The sequence below is a fragment of the Salmo salar genome, chromosome 02 (genome assembly GCF_965601325.2).
Source record: "Salmo salar chromosome 02, fSalSal1, whole genome shotgun sequence".
Taxonomy (NCBI): Eukaryota; Metazoa; Chordata; class Actinopteri; order Salmoniformes; family Salmonidae; genus Salmo; species Salmo salar.
This window is the reverse complement of record NC_138292.1, coordinates 22,466,790-22,486,152: the sequence shown is the minus strand read 5'-3', so window position 1 is coordinate 22,486,152 and position 19,363 is coordinate 22,466,790. Positions and strand designations below refer to the sequence as shown.

At 41.7% G+C, this 19,363-nt stretch overlaps 3 protein-coding genes across 3 annotated transcripts; 2 read left to right on the top strand and 1 right to left on the bottom strand.

The window, feature by feature from the left end:
• The first annotated feature begins 1,145 nt into the window (after window positions 1-1,145).
• Window positions 1,146-4,044, top strand: LOC106576832 (gamma-aminobutyric acid receptor-associated protein-like 1). The gene is made up of 5 exons (XM_014154285.3): window positions 1,146-1,420; window positions 2,448-2,537; window positions 2,875-2,953; window positions 3,177-3,295; window positions 3,568-4,044. The coding sequence occupies exons 2-5, from the start codon at window positions 2,448-2,450 to the stop codon at window positions 3,631-3,633; spliced, it is 354 nt and encodes a 117-aa protein (XP_014009760.1). The 5' UTR covers window positions 1,146-1,420; the 3' UTR covers window positions 3,634-4,044.
• Window positions 4,045-6,083: 2,039 nt separating this feature from the next.
• c209e (CD209 antigen-like protein E) lies at window positions 6,084-11,109 on the top strand. Its single transcript, NM_001141449.1, has 6 exons — window positions 6,084-6,248; window positions 8,899-9,003; window positions 9,373-9,579; window positions 9,799-9,950; window positions 10,120-10,217; window positions 10,332-11,109. The coding sequence occupies exons 1-6, from the start codon at window positions 6,143-6,145 to the stop codon at window positions 10,456-10,458; spliced, it is 795 nt and encodes a 264-aa protein (NP_001134921.1). The 5' UTR covers window positions 6,084-6,142; the 3' UTR covers window positions 10,459-11,109.
• A 1,967-nt stretch (window positions 11,110-13,076) lies between these two features.
• Window positions 13,077-19,363, bottom strand: LOC106576839 (transient receptor potential cation channel subfamily V member 6). Its single transcript, XM_045700038.2, has 16 exons — window positions 19,232-19,363; window positions 17,590-17,750; window positions 16,946-17,166; window positions 16,696-16,836; window positions 16,512-16,610; window positions 16,244-16,419; window positions 16,000-16,152; window positions 15,838-15,917; window positions 15,603-15,738; window positions 15,406-15,492; window positions 15,222-15,298; window positions 14,955-15,120; window positions 14,770-14,836; window positions 14,278-14,543; window positions 13,966-14,072; window positions 13,077-13,828 (listed from the first exon to the last, which is right to left on the bottom strand). The coding sequence occupies exons 2-16, from the start codon at window positions 17,718-17,720 to the stop codon at window positions 13,609-13,611; spliced, it is 2,127 nt and encodes a 708-aa protein (XP_045555994.2). The 5' UTR covers window positions 17,721-17,750; window positions 19,232-19,363; the 3' UTR covers window positions 13,077-13,608.

Genomic DNA, 19,363 nt, shown 5'->3' with positions numbered 1-19,363 from the left:
TGGGCACCCCTACAATTAACACATACCACTACTTTCCCCAATGCTACACATTCCTTTGTCTCATGCCCTTCGGCTCATTTTTCCCACCTTGGACCCTCCGTCCTACACACTGCTGCCACATGCCCATAAGCTTGACACCTATAACATCGTAATGTATTAGGTACATACGCTCGCACAGGATAACTAACTTCACTTTGTCGAGCAGACTCATCTTCAAAACTCTAAAGAACAGACAATGACTCGGTTTCCCCACTCTTGCCACCCTGTCTGCGACGCATCAAATGACGTGCATCACATACACCGGAAACCTTTCCCCTCAGCTGGTCAACTTTTATATTTACTGCTACCCCAGGAATCACTCCTTTCATTGGGGACCTTTTCTTGAGAGTGAAACAATTCACTTTTCTTGCTCCCATTCGTTTTATTCGGAGAGCATTTTCCCTCTGAACAACAGAAACACAAACAATTATCACTAGACCACTTCTGGTTACCATCACCGATTCAACATTACCCAATTATTTTTTCAACCACTGTTAAACCACAAATGGATTAGCCAAAAGGCAAGAGTCCACTTTTTCCATAAACTTCACTCCTGTCACAAACTCCTCTTTCTCCTGATCCTTGGTGCATACCTCGGTCTCTGATAACTTCACCCTCATTCACTTCCATTTCTCCTGCTGTCTTCAGCTCCCTCTGCTTACACTTTCTACCATTCTTTAACAAACCATCTCCCTTTTTTCCACCATTTTTATCCGACTCAAGCTCACCCTCCTCTCCCTCTCTTTTCCCTCCATTCCTCCGCTGTTTTCCAAGTATACGTCTCCTTATGATAATACTGCACTACTCCTGACAACCATCTTGTTCTTGCTTTCTCTAGGGACTCAATTTCCACTGAAAGAGTTCGCGTTGCTTTCGCTTCGATCCGTTTACAGCCCTGACTTAAGGTGTACTTTTTACAGGACAAATTGTATGCAACGTCTGGCACGTAGAGGAAACAGCTCCTGGCCCAGTTTTTCACCAATTGAATTGGTTGACTAAAACGTCATTCAAGCAAAAACCGAGTCAGGGGGGCGGGAAACAGCACTATTACTCCAATGGGAGCATTGTAAATAACCTGAAACTCCGTCTCCCAACTCTGCCCGAGTGGTTAAAAATATTGTCCATCAGCGCGAAGGACGTTCGTTGGTCTAAATCACTCAAATTGGGCGTGACTGTATTTGTTGTTGTTTCTGGGGCAAGAAGTAGCTAGCTAGTTAGAACAGTCGGCTATTTAAGAATAAATTTCGTTTAAATAATTTAATACAAAATTACTGTTCGTCGTGCTCATTATATGATAGCGTTGGTTACGTGAAGAGTCGGTGGGAACGATTGGCGTGGAATTTTCACTTGTATTTGTTTTTATTACGTGTTTCCAAAGAAGGTGAGTGTCTGACAGTTTAATATTCATTGTCTTCGCTTCGACATCGTGCAGCATATTCCTCAATCTCGCAAAAATATCAGTAATAGCTCATTGGCTTTGAAAGATTTGTTGGCAGGTATTTGCTCTCATTTGGATGCCATGTGAATACGTTTTTCATCCAGCGATAAGGATTCGCCATAACATCCGCTTGCAACGTAAACTAGCTACTGGAGGTAGCTAACGTTAACCTTCGCCTACTCAGCTGACCAAGCCCAAAACTGCAAATAATGACGTGGCCACTTTGCCATTGTCTGAAAAACAACAACAATAGGCTACAGTAGTTGGCTGTGATTTAAACAGGGCTATGCAGAATTCAACCTGTAGCTATTATGATCATACATTTTAGCTAACGTTACCGTGGCTATCTCACGATGTTTGTAAATAAGCTGTGTAGCTAATTAATGTATCCACTAGAAAGCAAGCCAGTGTGTTCACGCAATGTAGGCTATGTTGTACATTTTTATATCCAATCTCAATATTTAGTTTACCAACAAGTGCAAATATAAGACTATATATGGATATCACGTTTATAAAGTTGAAAGAATATAGAGAAACGTTATAAACATTGTAGGCCCGTCTACATACATTACATGATTTAAATGATTGAGTTGTCAAGACCTCATAAAATAGCCTACCTGACTTTCCCTGACGAGTTTGCTTTTGTGTACCTGATCCATTATGTCATCATGGTCATGTGTACCTTGATATCAAGACAGGGTGGTGTTTACAGCTGATAAGTGGCTCCAGTCTTCACACATACAGTCAGAGCTGGCTAGGGTATATTTGATTTTTAAATTGACTATACACATAAGAATAGGTGTTGTTTGAAGAACATCAAATAACATATTTTATCTTGCATTATTATATGCACAACTGCAAATAACAACAATATACAGATACAGTGGTGTTGCAATGACAACGGTGCATCCATATATGATGTATTATCAAATGTTAACCACTGTTGGCCCGTCCCTGTGTGTCTCTGTAGATGGACAGTCAGTACCAGCGCTCTGTACCACTGGAGGTGAGGAGGGCAGAGGGTGAGAGGGTGCGAGCCAAGCATCCCGACAAGATACCGGTGAGTGTGAACAGAATAAATGCCAGTGTTGGATAGCTTCCTCTCCTTAACCCCTTTCTCCAAGGACCATTGGCCACTGATCTGAAAGGACATCACACTCATATGATTGTGAATGAATTTTCAGGGCCTAAAAACCCTATCCATCGCTTTTATCAGCTGATAAGTGATCCTGGCAAGGGATGAAGGGAAAGGAAGCTAGTAAGGTGTTATTAAGATCAGATAGGGTTCAATACATGGATGTTAGCCTTGCATGCCAAGTTTCTTGGCTCCAGTTGCATGGGACATGATGGTGCAGTGTGTAATTACTGACCAAGTACTGTGTTACCTCCTAAACCAGATCATTGTGGAGAGGGCTGCCAGGTCGAGAGCTCCTGACCTGGACAAGAAGAAGTACCTCGTGCCCTCTGACCTCACAGGTAAAACTGATGAGATGTCTGTCTTTCTCACAATTATTAACTCTCTCCCAACTCATGACCTTGTTCTCACCCTCTTCCCTTCCCTCTCTTCCTTCTCTCTACCTTCCCTATTTTCTCCACTATTCTGCCACTCTTCCTCTTCTTTTGAAATGAAAGTCTAGATAATGTGTTAGTTTTGTTCTGTAAGTCTCTGCCTGAGCATTTCTCTATTTTTCTCTCTCAGTGGGTCAACTGTGCTTCCTGATCCGACAGCGTGTGTCTATGAGACCTGAGGAGGCTCTCTTCTTTTTCGTCAACAACTCCCTTCCCCCATCCAGTTCTCCTCTCTCTGCTGTCTATGAGGTAAACACACACGCACACTGACACAACCTTTTATCCTACCCCCATGACCCCCTAACGCCAGATCCAGATGCCAGGAATTCTCTCACTATCAGTGACACAACTCCATTACATTGAGATTGTGTTGTGTGGGTTTTGCCTATGTTATAAATAATTACAATTAAAATATCATGTTTTATTCAGTGTACATACTTCAGTTATTATCAACAGTTCTGCTTTTGCCATTTTAAATCCTTATTTCCCTCCCTGTCCCTGTCCTCCCTGGTCCCTCACAGGAGCATCATGAAGAGGACCTGTTCCTATACATGACCTACAGTAATGAGAGCGTCTACGGTGCCTGAGACGGGACAAAAAGGAGGAAAGAGAGAGAAAGACAGGAGATGGGAGAGAGCTCTTTGTAATATTTCACCACTATTATTCTTTATTAAGTATTTAGGAGATGGCTGTGGGGAGGAGAGAGGGTGGGGTGGAGAGTTAGTTGGTAAGATTTGTATAAGTTTTCTCAGTATTTTGGGGGTGATCATATTCTGTGTCAGTATACTCTCAACCATTCTGAATTGGAAAAATAATGGGGTAGTTGGAAATAGGGGGAATGAAAAAGAGATTTCAGTAAAAGAAGAGTGTTAAGGGGAAAGCTCTTGATTTCCATATTTTGTTTCTCAGCCAGTCATTTGTATTTAATGCAAATTGTATTTTTTTTGTAAATTAATATCATTAATTTTTGTGGAAAATAAAATTCAAAATGCATGGTTTGCTAGTTCTGCAGTTTGTCATTTAAAAAAAAAGTTGTATTTGAGCAAATTTGTGTGTGCATGTGTGTTGTCACATCACAAACTGTCCTCATCCCATCTCAAGTTGTGAATGTAAGACATGTATTTGTCTTTTGCAGAAGTTCTAAGATGTTCCATTTGGATATGCTGTGCAATTCATTTTGTCAGTCTCATTTCCCATAAATATCCCAATTCAAATAAATTGCTGACACTCAGTAATGGCGAGTGGGAATGACGAATCGTCTTTTATATAAAAAAAAAAAGAGTGATTGAGCCAAAGTTAAATCAGTGAGGAAGTTGTAAATTTGTTGTAACTTGTAAATGACAGGAGGGATCACTTTGCACATTGTTTATTTTGCATTCAAGTGACACTAGCTACAGAGACGTAAGGGAGATCATTTAAATAGACATCTTTGGTTTGTGCATGGGAGACTTGCTACACAAGTAACTTTCTGGAGTTTTTGCTGAACAGGCTTATAGGCTTTCCAGGGAAATAGAAAGTTCGAGACCCAGACAGAAAACGAGAGAATCATGGAGATGCAAGAAATCCCCAGAGAGGAGGAAAGTGGTGGAAGTGGATGAGAGTCAGAGAATGCTGGAGACCTCAGGTAAAGAAAGGGAACATCTTCATCACCAAACTTGAGCTACTGGGGTAAATTTGCACCGCTTTCCTCGGAATACATTAGCATATTTACATTTCTCTTACTGTAGGTTCAATCCCTTAAAAAAAAAAATGTCTTAGGCTATATGCTATTTTTTGTTGTGTTCTGAGATGATTAATTTGGTCCTAAGCTTCCACATAACCTATTTGTGTCTGCATGTCTGTCAGTCGAGGAAGCTGAATCTACAGTCTACTCCAAACTGAAGAGTTCATCAGAGGACATTTATGCTGAAGCTTCTCCTGGCCAGCCCTGTGCCAGAGACAGACCAGGTACATCAGGTACAGGTGGCTACAGCACAGTTATTATAATATTCATCAAATTTGATCAATTAAATATATTTTATAAATCCCTTTTTACATAAGCAAATGTCACAAAGTGCTTTACAGATACCTGGCCTAAACCCCAAATATGATTATAATTATAATATTATTACATGATTATTACATATGTCTAACTAATCCTAAATAAATGGAGGTCTAAAATGACCTATTAATGTAAACATTTTACATTTTTACATTTTAGTCATTTAGCAGACGCTCTTATCCAGAGCGACTTACAGTAGTGAATAAATACATTTCATTTCATGCATTTTGTTTTTGTACTGGCCCCCCGTGGGAATCGAACCCACAACCCTGGCGTTGCACACACCATGCTGGCGTTGCAAACACCATGATCTACCAACTGAGCCACAGGAAAAAACATTATTTCTAAATGTAATAGGCAAGAGAGGAAGAATAGCGGAAAAAGAGGAATATAGAGAGACTAAAAGAGCGTGTGTGAGTGAGAAAAATAGTGGTCAGTACTACAGTGAATGTACAGTTTTCCCATTTCCGAATTTTGATTACGACACATTTCCTTGGTCTAGCCTACTATTAATCTTGTGTGTGGTGTGCAGCTTGCAGTTTGCATGTTACAGGTGAGATTGTTATAACAAAAACAGAATGTCAATGATCCAAAATGTCAAATTTTAGGGGAGAATATTATCTAGCTTGTAACATAATGAAAGCCATCTGGCAGGGCAGGACCTGTTTGTCTGTCTCACAATCAAGGCTGAGACATGACAATAGCAGACCTCCAAGCGGAAGCCCAATCGATTGTTGAGAAACACAGCAAGGCTGAATGGACATCTCTCCAAGGACTAGACATCTCTCCAAGGACTAGATATCTCTCCAAGGACTAGATATCTCTCCAGACTGTTGTTCAGAACTCTGTCTCTATCACACACACAGCAGAGATAGAGAGTAGCAGCTGCAGCAAAAGGATTTTGGGACAGACTGAGTATTGTGTTACAGGAATTAATTATAAATCTAAAAGGGGCACGTTGCTATAGAGACGGAGAGGGAGGTTTTTTAAAACCACAGTGCATTTAGCCTTCACAGTACTTTACAGTCGCAGTCGGTGGGTCAGGAACAGCAGCAATGTATATCAAGTTTTGCCGTATTGTAGGAAGTGGAGGGAATGCCAAATTACCAGATGAGGCAAACGCAAAGTTATCGGTTGAAGTGAAGGAGCAGCAAGGGAAAGGTAAGCAGGATTTCAAGTGTTGCTCGTAGTGATTGCTTATAAAATGTCTGATTGTGCCATATGCCACATAACAAAGCCAGGGCCGTCCAAGAACGATACCTATAACGAACTATTACATCAAACAATTGAAATCATTCTAATTCAAGTGATCAGGAGCGTTCACACTACAACGATAACTACAAAAACAGTGGATAACGAGATTTATCTATCGTTTGCGGTCACTTTCAGAGCGATTTTTCCCCTGTCCCTCCGACGATAAAACATCAACAAACAATCAAAAAGGCGTTCTTGGTTCTAGCTGCGAGAGGCTGCTCATAGAGGAGGGCACAGTAAACTTGCCTAAAGAAAATAATGTACTTTTTACTTCAGACACCCAAAAGTACTTGTTACATTTTGACAGGAAAATGGTCCAAGTCAAGCACTTATCAAGAGAACATCCCTGGTCATCCCTACTGCCTCTGATCTGGCGGACTACCTAAACACAAATGCATCATTTGTAAATTCATGTTGGAGTGTGCCGCTGGCTACCCATAAATAAAAAATGTAATACAAATTGTGCCGTCTGGTTTGCATAATATAAGGAAATAGACATTATTAATTATTTTACTTTTGATACTTAAGTATAATAATAACCAAATACTCTTCGACTTTTACTCAGGTAGTATTTTACTGGATTAACTTTCACTTTTAATATAGTCATTTTCTATTAAGGTATCTTTACTTTTACTCAAGTATGATATTTGAGTACTTTTTTCACCACTGCTGATATAGGACGACTTGGGAGAATGATGATCAATGACAAACAGCGCATATCAGTATAAGGTCATATTTTCCTATAGTACAGTACCAGTCAAAAGTTTGGACACACCTACTCATTCAAGGGTTTTTCTTTATGTTTGACTATTTTCTACATTGTAGAATAATAGTGAAGACATCAGCTATGAAATAACACATATGGAATCATGTAGTAACCAAAAAAGGTTTAAAAAAAATCAAAATATATTTTATATTTGAGATTCTTCAAAGTAGCCACCCTTTGCCTTGATGACAGCTTTGCACACTCTTGGCATTCTCTCAGCCAGCTTCATGAGGTAGTCACCTGGAATGCATTTCAATTAACAGGTGTGCCTTGTTAAAAGTACATTTTTGGAATTTCTTTCCTTTTGAATGCTTTTGAGCCAATCAGCTGTGTTTGTCAATGGTGTGCGTACTGGGAGCGGAGTCAGGTGCAGGAGAGCAGAGAGTTGTGAACAGGCGCACACTTTATTAAGGCAGGAGAAACCAACAGACGGACGCCACTGCGTCAACCTCCAGCCAAATGGCAAAAGTGCAAAACGTGTAAACAGTCACAATAATTATGTTCAAACAAATAAACATACCTCGTGAATAAAACACGGAATAAACGAACACCAGTCTAGCGTGTCAAAACTGACACGTAACACAAAACAATTTCACACAAAGACATGAGGGGGAACAGAGGAATAAATACATGTAGTGTGATTGGGGAATGAAAACCAGGTGTGCAGGGAACAAGACAAAACAAATGGAACAATGAAAAATGGAGCGGCGATGGTTAGAAAGCCGGTGACATCGACCGCCGAACGCCGCCCGAACAAGGAGACATGAGATAGTCACCTGGAATACATTTCTTTCCTTCTTAATGCGTTTGAACCAATCAATTGTGTTGTGACAAGGTAGGGGTGGTATACAGCAGATAGCCCTATTTGGTAAAAGACCAAGTCCAAATTATTGCAAAAACAGCTCAAATAAGCAAAGAGAAACGACAGTCCATCATTACTTTAAGACATGGAGGTTAGTCAATACTGAACATTTCAAGAGCTTTGAAAGTTTCTTTAAGTGCAGTTGCAAAAACCATGATGGAGCTGGCTCTCATGAGGACCGCCACAGGAAAGGAAGACCCAGAGTTACCTCTGCTGCAGAGGATACGTTCATTAGCGTTAACTGCACCTAGATTGCAGCCCAAATAAATGCTTCACAGAGTTCAACAGACACATCTCAACATCAACTGTTCAGAGGACACTGCATGAATCAGGCCTTCATGGTTGAATTGCCAAAGGTCATAGCTTTCTAGGGGGGAAACACTATTACATTAATAAAATATTGACCTCTTGCTAGATTGATGACTAAAACCACAGGGAAACCGTGCAAAACGGCTGTCAGCTATGAACGTTTTTTAAGCTTTGAGACAATTGAGACATTGATTGTGTATGTGTGCCATTCAGAGGGTGAATGGGGAAGTCAAAACATTTAAGTGTCTTTGATCGGGGTATGGTAGGTAGTAGGTGCCAGGCGTCCCAGTTTGAGTGTGTCTGGAACTGTAACGCTGCTGGGTTTTTCACGCTCAACAGTTTCCTGTGTGTGTCAAGAATGGTCCAGCACCCAAAGGACATCCAGCCAACTTGACACAACTGTAGGAAGCGTTGGAGTCAACATGGGCCAGCATCCCAGTAGAATGTTTTCAACGCCTTGTAGAGTCCATGTCCCGACGAATTCAGGCTGTTCTGAGGGCAAAAGGGGGTCCAACTCAATATTAGGAAGGTGTTCCTAATGCTTTGTACACTCAGTGTATAATGTTATTGTTTTCGTCTTTGGTGTGGATGGCCCTTAAGACTATTCTTTCCTTGTCTAGACCTGCAGGTCCTGGGGAACGTTGGTCTGTACCGCACAGTGTGTTTACTACTGTCTGTCATCTGTCTGGTTCTACTGCTCGTCATCATCATCCTCTGTGTCAAATGTGAGTATCATAGACATTCTATTCTAGAATAGTGATTTAGAAACAGGCAATACTCCTTTTAGGGGCGGCAGGTAGCCTAGTGGTTAGAGCGTTGGGCCAGTAACCGAAAGCTTGCTAGATCAAATCCCTGAGTTGGCAAGGTAAAAATCTGTCGTTCTGCCCTTGAACAAGGCAGTTAACCCATTGTTCCTAGGCCGTCATTGTAAATAAGAATTTGTTCTTAACTGACTTGCCTGGTAAAATGAAATTATTTTATTTTGATAGAATATCCAGCATGTTGGTTTAGATAGCCTTCTATGCAAGAAAGAACAAAACAAATGTGTAATATGATTCCATTCTCTTATTCTTTCTTTCTTCATTATTCTCTAGTTCCATTCCAGCCTCAAGTCTGTCATGGGACTGAAAAAGGGTTTGAGGCTAAAGAGAAGGGGAGTGTGACTGAAAAAGGGATTGAGGCTAAAGAGAAGGGGAGTGTGACTGAAAAAGGGATTGAGGCTAAAGAGGAGAGGTTCCAGTCCACTGAGGTGTGCAGCCTGCAGACATGCCAAGCACAATACTTCCAACAACAGAGCCAGGGTGAGTCCACTACCTTAGTGTGTTAGTCTAATGTAACCTATTCAACTATATCGCTCTACATATTGTCAATGTATCGATCTAATGCTTTGAGATGTATTGTACCACTACAGTGTTTTCTCTTTGACTTTATACCACGCTAATAATAAGAATTGAACCTACATCATGTATTAACTGAACTACATGTTGTACTTGAAGAGTAATTTCCTTCCTTTCCTTCAGTCCCTGCCTGCCACATGTGTGATGAAGGCTGGCTGCACTTTGAGAGCTCCTGCTACTTCCTCTCCAGAGACAGAATGAACTGGGACGAGAGCAGGGACGAGTGTAAGAAGAGAGGGGCAGATCTGGCCGTCATAACAAACAAAACAGTGCAGGTGGTTCTACTACAATTGTTACTCCTCTCTACCTCTTGTTTCTCTTCTTTGTATAACAGTGACCATGTAATGATGATAGCAAAGCAACAGTAATTGTATGACAATCATGCACAACAGTTGGATTGACGAAGGTTACTAATAGTCCAATAAAAACGGTGTATTCTCCCAGACCTTTCTAACGAAGAAGGGAAACCTGATGTACTGGATCGGCCTGAGACAGAGAACCAGGAACTGGGTTTGGGTCAACAACACTGCACTGGGACAGAGGTGAGACAACCGATGATGATGATGATTATTGGCCTTCAAGACGGCAGAAATGAAAACAATTGTAATGTTTTAGTATGGACAGTACTGAGCTGTTCCCTTTCCTCTCATTGGTAGTTACTGGTCAGGATCCCACAGACAAGGGGATTGTGGTTTACTGACAGGAAGAGATCCTCCTGAGAGAAGCTGGAGCTCCTCATCATGTGACCAGTACAGCTTCTACATCTGCCAGAGGGGGCACTAAAGGACAGACTTCACCATCTGCCAGTAGTCACCAACCCTGGTCCTGGAGATCTATACGATGTACATGCTTTTGTTACAGCCCAGCAGTAAGACACATGATTTAGCTAGTCAATGAATCACCTTGATTAGCTGAATCATTTAAGTGTTGTACACCATGTAGGTCAGCAGGGTTGGTGGCCACTGCCATATTCCAACTAAGAAATCTGTCAATACGGATTCTCTTTAGACTTCCATCTATCTTTCACTCCTATTCCATAGCCTTTTATTCCACGATTACGCATCTCTATCAATAGCCTTTTTAAACCATTATTATACACTGTATGACCTAAGTCTGTTATAATTCATTAGACATCCAGGTATAACCAATGATGGTAAATATAATCACATTACAGTTAGTTATGCCTTGTGAAGAACAATCAAGTTGGCCTGCCAGTTTCAGTTAGAATTTGCACTAATGTAAAAGATTAACACTGTATATTGCACTCATTTGCTTGTTCTGCTGAGATGTTTTCTATATGTTTTCTTAATGCCTTTGAATGTGATAATGATTATGTGCATTAACCAATCATTAAGTTTTAAGTACTGATTCACAATCCTGAAAGAAACAAAAGTTTAATATAATTTGTCCCTGTAATAAAGAATCAGTTATTATACTGTCTCGTCAAATCTTCTCTTAAAAATTGTTCATGTGCTTTACTTGGAATGATAAAGTAACATACATGGTCCAAGAAAATTTAAAATGAATCTAGTCTACATTTCAACCCAGTCTTACCCATGTACAAATATTTTGTTTTTGACATGTAACTGCATATATACAGTACCTGTCAAAAGTTTGGACACACCTACTCATCCAAGGGTTTTTCTTTATTTTGACTATTTTCTACATTGTAGAATAGTAGAGAAGACGTCAAAACTATGAAATAACACATATGGAATCATGTAGTAACCTAAAAAGCGTTAAACAAATCAAAATATCTGTTTATTTGAGATTATTTAAAGTATTCACCCTTTGCCTTGATGACAGCTTTGCACACTCTTGTCATTCTCTCATCCAGCTTCATGAGATAGTCCTCATCCAGCTTCATGAGATAGTCACCAACACTTTTTTGCTTACTGCATGTTTACATATGTGTTATTTCATATTTTTAATGTCTTCACTATAATTATACAATGTAGAAAATAGCAAAAATATATAAAAACCCTTGAATGAGTAGGTGTGTCCAAACTTTTGACTGGTACTGTAAATGTAGTGACGCCATGCACCCATTATTTTAGAAGGGGCAAGAAGTACGTGAGGATGCAGGGGTGGGGGGTCAACCCCCTCCGGAAGTCGGAGAATGACGTTTTTTTTAACACCAGAAACAGCTCTTTCCTGCAATCTAGAGCCATAATTATTATGCCTCTTTACCTGTTAAATTGTCATTTTAATTAATGATGCACATTGATTATTTAAGAACTTTTATGCTTAAGGAGTTTAGTACAACTGCTACACTGGTACACTACATGACCTAAAATATGTGGACACCTGCTCGTCGAACATCTCATTCCAAAATCAGGGGCATTCATTTAGAGTTGGTCCCTCCTTTGCTGCTGGGAAGGTTTTCCAGTAGATGTTGGAACATTGCTGCAGGGACTTGCTTCCATTCAGCCACAAGAGCTTTAGTGCACTGATGTTGGGCGATTAGGTCTGGCTCGTAGTCGGTGTTCCAATTCATCCCAAAGGTGTTCGATGGGGTTGAGGTCAGGGCTCTGTGCAGGCCAGTCAAGTTCTTCCACACCATCTCAACAAACCATTTCTGTGTGAACCTCGATTTGTGCACAGGGCATTGTCTTGCGGAAACAGGAAAGGGACTTCCCCAAACTGTTGCCACAAAGTTGGAAGCACAGAATCATCTAGAATGTCATTGTATGCTGTAGCGTTAAGATTTCCCTTCACTGGAACTAAGGGGCCTAGCCTGAACCATGAAAAACAAGCCCCAGACCATTATTCCTCTTCCACCAAACTTTACAGTGGGCACTATGCATTCTGGCAGGTAGTGTTCTCCTTGACCAGGGCAGCTCTAGCAGGGCAGACATTTGATGAACTGACTTGTTGGAAAAGGTGGCATCCTCTGATGGTGCCACATTGAATGTCACTGAGCTCTTCAGTATGTGCCATTCTACTGCCAATTTGTGTCTATGGAGATTGTATGTCTGTGTGCTCGATTTTATAAACCTGTCAGCAACGGGTGTGGCTGGAATAGTCGAATCCACTAATTTGAAGGGGTGTCCATATACTTTTGGCCATGTGGTGTGTATTGTATCATAAGACAAGAATTAAAGCAATTTTTTATTTTCTAAAGTCTAGCAACCTTGCCAGCTGGCATGCCAGCTAAGCTAGTTAGAAAAGCAATTCTAACTTAATTGATAGCCTGAAATGACAGGGTAGCAGGTTACGAGGTTGTGAGATTGGGAACCCATCTAGCTGGCTAGCTAAAACAAACTTTATAAAATTGCTAGGTGGCTAGTATGACAGAGAAACTTATTGAGACCACTGCACTCAGAACAGGTTCCGGTAGGAAAATGTAATATAATTCCTAAATTGTTTAGCTGGTCCGCACTAAAAAAAGAGATTCAAGGTTTATTTTCAGTATTTATTTCATTCAAGGGTGGGTAGATAGACAAACGTTTCAGCCTTCGTCAGTGTCATCAGCATCCCCTCTGAAGGTGCACTTCTTTAATGCTTGTTTTATTTATTCGTCAAGAAGGAATCAACAATGTTAATTTACAACAGTCCTGCCCATCACCGGCAGCTAAAATCAGATGAAACTCTGTGTCACTAGACACTCTCTCTCCTCCTCCACTCATGATACTGTCTTCACACATGTCTTTGCTCAGTGGTTCACCTAGGAAGGAACCACTTACTAGAAGAATATGGGGGGAGGGGGCACTGATTAGGATGCTGTATACACTTTCATCATGGTTTTCAGGTATTTTTATGGAGTATGTAGGAGAGACTATATGTGTGTGCCTGAGTGTGTGTTTGCATGTGTGTGTGTCAAAATGTGTGTGTGCTCCGTATGGGTATGACGCCTTTGCATTCATGCTTGCATAACACATATATTATATAATAACAATATAATGATCTGTTTTGCTGTCTTAAACCTCAGATCTATCTTACTTCCTGGTCATCCTCTTCCTGTTCCATGTCTAAACCCAGAGCGCTGTGGCGAATCATCTGCCAGAATGCCAGGGACTTCCTGTTTCCAGGTCCTTTTGACATGTCAGTGTTCTCCGTCTCCTCCCGCTCCTTGCTCTGGTCCTCATCCTTAGAGAAGTCTTGCACGTAGCGACGCACCTTTTGCACCAGTGGGTCGTTGCGATTCTCAACCCTGCAATGGAGACATTAAGAGAGTCATTATAATATAAAGCCTGTATATGATGGGGATCGGGAAACACTGTTAACACCACCATACCTAAGACAGAGAGTACAGTAATAGGCCAGTTAGATGAAGTGTTGTTGTCTTACCGGAGGTACCACCGCTCCCCCAGGCCATAGTGCAGGCCACACACCCCCAGGCGGGGCCACAGGCAGCGGGGCAACCTCCTCTCCAACATCAGGGTAGTGGCCACCACCTACACACAGTGAGCAGGGACAAAGGACATAAGGATCATTAGAATGGCACTGATTGGGATGCTGAATATACTTTCATCATGGTTATTAGCTTTTTTGATGGAGTATGTAAACATTTGATTTGATGTAGGAGAGACTATGAGTGTGTGTGCCTGAGCGTGTGTGTGCATGTGTGTGTGTCAAAATGTGTGTGTGTGTGTGGCACACCTGTGTCCTCCAGAGCTCGTCCCTCTCCTGGGCAACTCTCCGTTGTGTATCACTCATCATGGCTGTGAGCAGGCTGAGCAGCAGTAGGTAGGCCACAGAAAAGGTGCACTGCAGCACACGGACAATGGGGGGCGTTGTGATGGTGTGGTCCACTGGCATGTCTATCAGACCCACACTCAGCTCAAACTGGGAGAACAGAGTGATGGGGAAGGAGCGGTACGCAGGTAGAGAGTCTGGGTCCTGAGTCATGTACACCATCCACAGGGCTGGGAGGGAGGGAGGGAGGGAGGGAGGGAGGGAGGGAGGGAGGGAGGGAGGGAGGGAGGGAGGGAGGGAGGGAGGGAGGGAGGGAGGGAGGGAGGGAGGGAGGGATAACAATAACCAGGGTATAAAAATATTTTTATTAAAAAATGTTATACAATTGTTGGCAATTTGCTTATTTGAAATGTCAAGATTTGCTAATACAGTTTCTCTTAAACAGAATGTACTTACAGGTGGAAAACCCTATGAGCACGATGAAGCTCAGCCACATGAACTTGGTCAGGTCTCCAAATATAATCTAGGACGAAATGAGACAAAACACCACAACAGTCTAATATGGGAATTAAAACAGCAAAACCATATGTTCTACAGTAACGTCATGCTAATGCTTGTGTGTGTCTGCTTCCCTTACATACCTTCTGTATCATGATGACGTAAGGCCCCAGCATCTGAAAGCCTCGGGCGAAGAACATGACGTTGCACCAGCCCAGCACCAGACACACAGCCATGACAACTGTCTCCCCCTGTACCCCACTGACCCTGAACACACACAGCAGCACCACCAGGATCGCATAGGCAATACTGGGGAGGAAACAGGTTATAAATACTACATAGTCATGACAAAACACAACAACATCACTAGGTAGGTAATAAAGGCTACATAGGCACCAAGGTTTACTTACAGAATGACATGGAATGGTCCCCCCAGGGCCGTCTGTCCAAAATACTGCTTGGCCCCCACTCTCAGCATATCTGGGATCTTAGGGATTGGGAATAACACAGATTATATTGACAGCCAATAATGTGATCTAATCTACAGTGTAAATATAAGTGACATGTAAAACTATTGGGTGATGTATGTTTTACCTCCAGTAGCAGAATAACCAGGGCACCCAGGACACTGATCATCTCTCCTGCCAGACGCAAGTTGTCCCCATAGGTCACATAACTCTCCTACAGGGACAGAGAACAGGGCACGTGGATCAAAAAGGGTTCATATGAACACCTCTGATTGAGGTTTGCGCACAGGCTGTCATATGAAGACGCCTTCATGTCTCCCCCACCTTCAGAGTTTTCTGCACGCGGATGGTTTTGTCCATGTCAGATACAGTGTAATTCTCTGGAGCGTCCTTTAGGGGGCGATACACACAACACAGTGTGAAGGTCCCAATGTACAGGAGGTACAGCAGCAGCAACAACCTGTACACAATACAATAATTACATTACAACATTAGACATAAACAAATGACAGCATCTCAAACACAACATCAGAACATGATCCACTGTATGTGTTGTTACCTAAAGTAGTGTTTTCCATAGAGGTTCCACTTGAGACTGACCAATTGCCTAACAGGAGTCACTTCCAGTATCCTTCTTGCCTGAGGGAAGAGATCATCCTCATCATCAGTTTCCCTGTAGTGTATATTACTGTGTTCTGTAATGTACTGTAATGTACTGTACCTCTCTCCTCTGGCTGCCCACGATGAGCTCCAGCACAGAGCAGTTGTCGTCGGCGACCAAGGAGTCGATCTCTGTGAGGTCATAGAGGTTAGAGGTCAGTGGTCCCAGGTTCCACTGGACGACTCGCCTCCGATTGACCAGGTGCTGGAAAGCCTGGGAGAGAGAAAGTATTATTTTTTTTATTTTTTTACTGTTCCCATGTCTCCCACTGTCCCCTTCTTTCTATCCCTCTATTTGTCCTCACCACCAGGTTGCCCTCCTTGGCAGCCAGTTTGAAGGGCGTTAAGCCACGATAGTTGGTCACCATGTCCAGTGGCACAGCCTGGTCCTGCTCAACGTCACGTACCAACAGCAGATCCAACGCCAGGCATGCTAAAGTCTTATTGGGCTGCAGGACCAGGATGTGGAGCACTGTGTTACCTAGGGGGAAGAGAGGTAGATATTAAACTGCTGAAAAAGGGAGAAGAGAGAAGAGGGGGAGGACGAGGAGAAGAAAGAGGAACGTTTCATACCAGTGGAGTCCTGGGCCCTGGTGCTGGCTCCTGCGTTGATCACCATGGAGATGATGTCCTGATTCCCCACACAGGCCGCAAATGCCAGGATGTGCTCACCTAAAGTAAAGCAAACGGAATCAAATAACCACATTTCCCAAAATGCATTGTTCTTCTCCTTACAGACCACAAACAGTCATCTTACCATAGTAGAGCAGCCCTCCTCTTCTCTTCCTGAAGTACAGGCCTGTGACTCTGGACGTGGCCACATCTGCCCCACGACCAATCAGACTGCGGACCAGGTTAACGTTCTGATTCACCACGGCAATGTGGAGAGGTGTCATGCCTGATTGAGCGCGACAGAGAGAGAATATATTATTGTGTGATTTAATATCTGTGTGAGTTTTATGATATTATAGTATGTGTTTGTTCATTGTGTGTGAGAGTATATGTACCAAGGAAGAGGTCAGAGGTCATGGGCTCATTGATGAGTTCAGGTGCTCCGTCCATCAGAACTAAAGCAGCATCCATGTTATCATTCAGAACTGCCACATGCAGCGCGGTCTCCCCCAGAGCACCTCTCTCAAAGATGTTAGTGGATGCACAGTCCAGAAGTTTCTTAATGCAACCTGCACTGTTCTCTTTGGCCGCAAAGAAGAGAGGGATGTCATTTGTCCTATGGGAGAGAGAGTGTGTTTGCCAGTTAGAATTCAAACACTGCATTCATAACGTCGTAATTATCAGCATACGACTGGGAAAAATCCAATTGAACGCCCCTTCAGCTGGTAATTACTAGTGGGAAACTGTCTATCATCTCTGAGCTCAGACTTCTCCCACATGCTGAGCTCTGATGTCACATTCCAGTGGGCACAGACATCAGTTCAACGTCTAATTTTGATTTACATTTGGTTGAGTTCAACAGGAAATCAACAAAAAATGTCGCCATGTCATTGGATTTAGGTTAAAAGACGAAATGCCCTTATGTTGATGACATTTTCCAAATCCAATAAGTTTTCCATGTGGATTCAATGTCATCACATAGATTTATTGGGTTGAAATGAAGTGGAACCAATAGGAAACTCACCAATAGGAAACTCACCTTTTGTTCTGCAGCAAAAAAGTTTCATCCAGCGTCTCTTTCCACCCCTTCCTGTTCTGGAGGCGGAACCTAAGCTGGCTCCACCAATGGTTGAGCTCACCTGGAGCAGATCTTGCCAAGGGTGGGGCCATCCTTTCATATGGTGAGTCTATTTGAAACGGCTGGGAGGAGAGAGAAATTGATTGTCAGAAACAGAGAGATGTTCTACCATCAGACTTAACTCATAAAGAAATACATTTTTATCCTCATGTACTAGGGACTCAAATCAAATCTAGAATGTGAGAGCTGTCAGCAAACTAACTGACAGATCGTTCAGGTCAGCACCATCCCACAGACCAGAGCTGAACCAGATACAGACCTTCTCATTCCAGTCATGTCCACAATAATGTTGTTTTTCTCTATTCTATCCTATTTTAAACAGTTCTGTAAAATGTAAAAGGTAAATACTTATCGTTACACAAAAAGAGTGCCTTTTGCATCCCTTCAATATTTCAAGTAGAAATTGTGCACCAATATTGAATTTTAAGAGGCTGTTATAGTAAATGAAGTGCCTTTGACATTTAAAAAATATTTGTAACATTTTATTTGTTTTAGCAGACACTCTTAACCAGAGCAAATTAAAGTAGTCAGTGCATACATTTTGTACTGAATTCCCCCATGGGAATCAAACCCACAGCAACCCTGACGTTGGAAGGCTACCATGTACTACCAACTGAGCAACACACAAAATGAACTGATACACTTCCAGAAAACAACCGCTCACATATCCAAGATTGTGTCCCAAATGTCACCCCATAGATTGTTTAATACATGACTCCTGACCAGAGCCCTACAGCCCCTGGTCTAAAATGGTGCTCTTTAACAGGGAATAGGGTGCCATCTGGGACACAGCCTTAGAAAGGCCATTCTCTCCTTCTCTTATTGCTTTAATACATACCACATGGAGAAGTCAATAAATCAGATTTTTTTATTTGAATAAAGACTTGCTAAAGTGCCCAAATTCAGTGTTTTGACATGTCCCTCTGTGCACCCACTTAACCCAAACATTTCTCTAAGTTTTCGCCTTGACTGTAGTCATGACAAAGTAATTTCTGAAAATTATTATTTATTTCATGTCTGTCCCTCATTTTAAGGTCAACCCTGTTGTGTGAACTGAACTCTCAATTCAAAATTGGTAACTGTTCCTTTTAAAATATTTTTTTTCTGAAGAAACATTTAACATCTAATAGTCAAATCATAGTGTAAAAGCAGGTGAGCTGGTTCTACTCTTTTTGGCCATTTTATGTTGTTTTGTGGTGGAAAACTAAGCGGGTCAAGCTCAACACGCCAACACTATTACCCATAGGTAGACAGGCTAGAAATGTTTTAACAATTACACTTTTATTGTATTCAATTGCCACTCCCTGTTGCAAACAACAAGCTTCAATTCTGCCTGTCACAAGGGGATTCATGGCTGATTTAAGATAAAATCGTCAACCCTGTTACTTTATTTGGCACTTAGTATATTATTTTTTATTTAATTTTACCACCTGAGATGGGGAAAAAAATATTATGACAGAATGTTAACATTTTGTGAAATATATATTTTTTTATCAAGTTACACTTCTCAAAAGGCACCGAATTGGTGGAACGACCCACTTACCTTTTACAGTAGAAAACAGTTAGTCCTTTACTCCTAATTGACAGTCAGGTACAACAACAACATGTAACACCAAGCTGATTTGAGAAAGAGAAGGAGGATTCACAGGTGGGGATCTATATATATGGAGAGAAG

Excerpts from the sequence above, each read along its gene's own strand:
- LOC106576839 (XM_045700038.2), bottom strand. The coding sequence starts at position 17,720 with ATGGCCCCACCCTTGGCAAGATCTGCTCCAGGTGAGCTCAACCATTGG. Across the intron at positions 17,167-17,589 it reads TTTTTGCTGCAGAACAAAAG|GACAAATGACATCCCTCTCT; the intron begins GTGAGTTTCCTA and ends TCTCTCCCATAG. Across the intron at positions 15,739-15,837 it reads TATGGAAAACACTACTTTAG|GTTGTTGCTGCTGCTGTACC; the intron begins GTAACAACACAT and ends TATTGTGTACAG.
- LOC106576832 (XM_014154285.3), top strand. The coding sequence starts at position 2,448 with ATGGACAGTCAGTACCAGCGCTCTGTACCACTGGAGGTGAGGAGGGCA. Across the intron at positions 2,538-2,874 it reads AGCATCCCGACAAGATACCG|ATCATTGTGGAGAGGGCTGC; the intron begins GTGAGTGTGAAC and ends CTCCTAAACCAG. Across the intron at positions 3,296-3,567 it reads CTCTCTCTGCTGTCTATGAG|GAGCATCATGAAGAGGACCT; the intron begins GTAAACACACAC and ends GGTCCCTCACAG.
- c209e (NM_001141449.1), top strand. The coding sequence starts at position 6,143 with ATGTATATCAAGTTTTGCCGTATTGTAGGAAGTGGAGGGAATGCCAAA. Across the intron at positions 6,249-8,898 it reads GAAGGAGCAGCAAGGGAAAG|ACCTGCAGGTCCTGGGGAAC; the intron begins GTAAGCAGGATT and ends TTCCTTGTCTAG. Across the intron at positions 9,580-9,798 it reads CTTCCAACAACAGAGCCAGG|TCCCTGCCTGCCACATGTGT; the intron begins GTGAGTCCACTA and ends CCTTTCCTTCAG.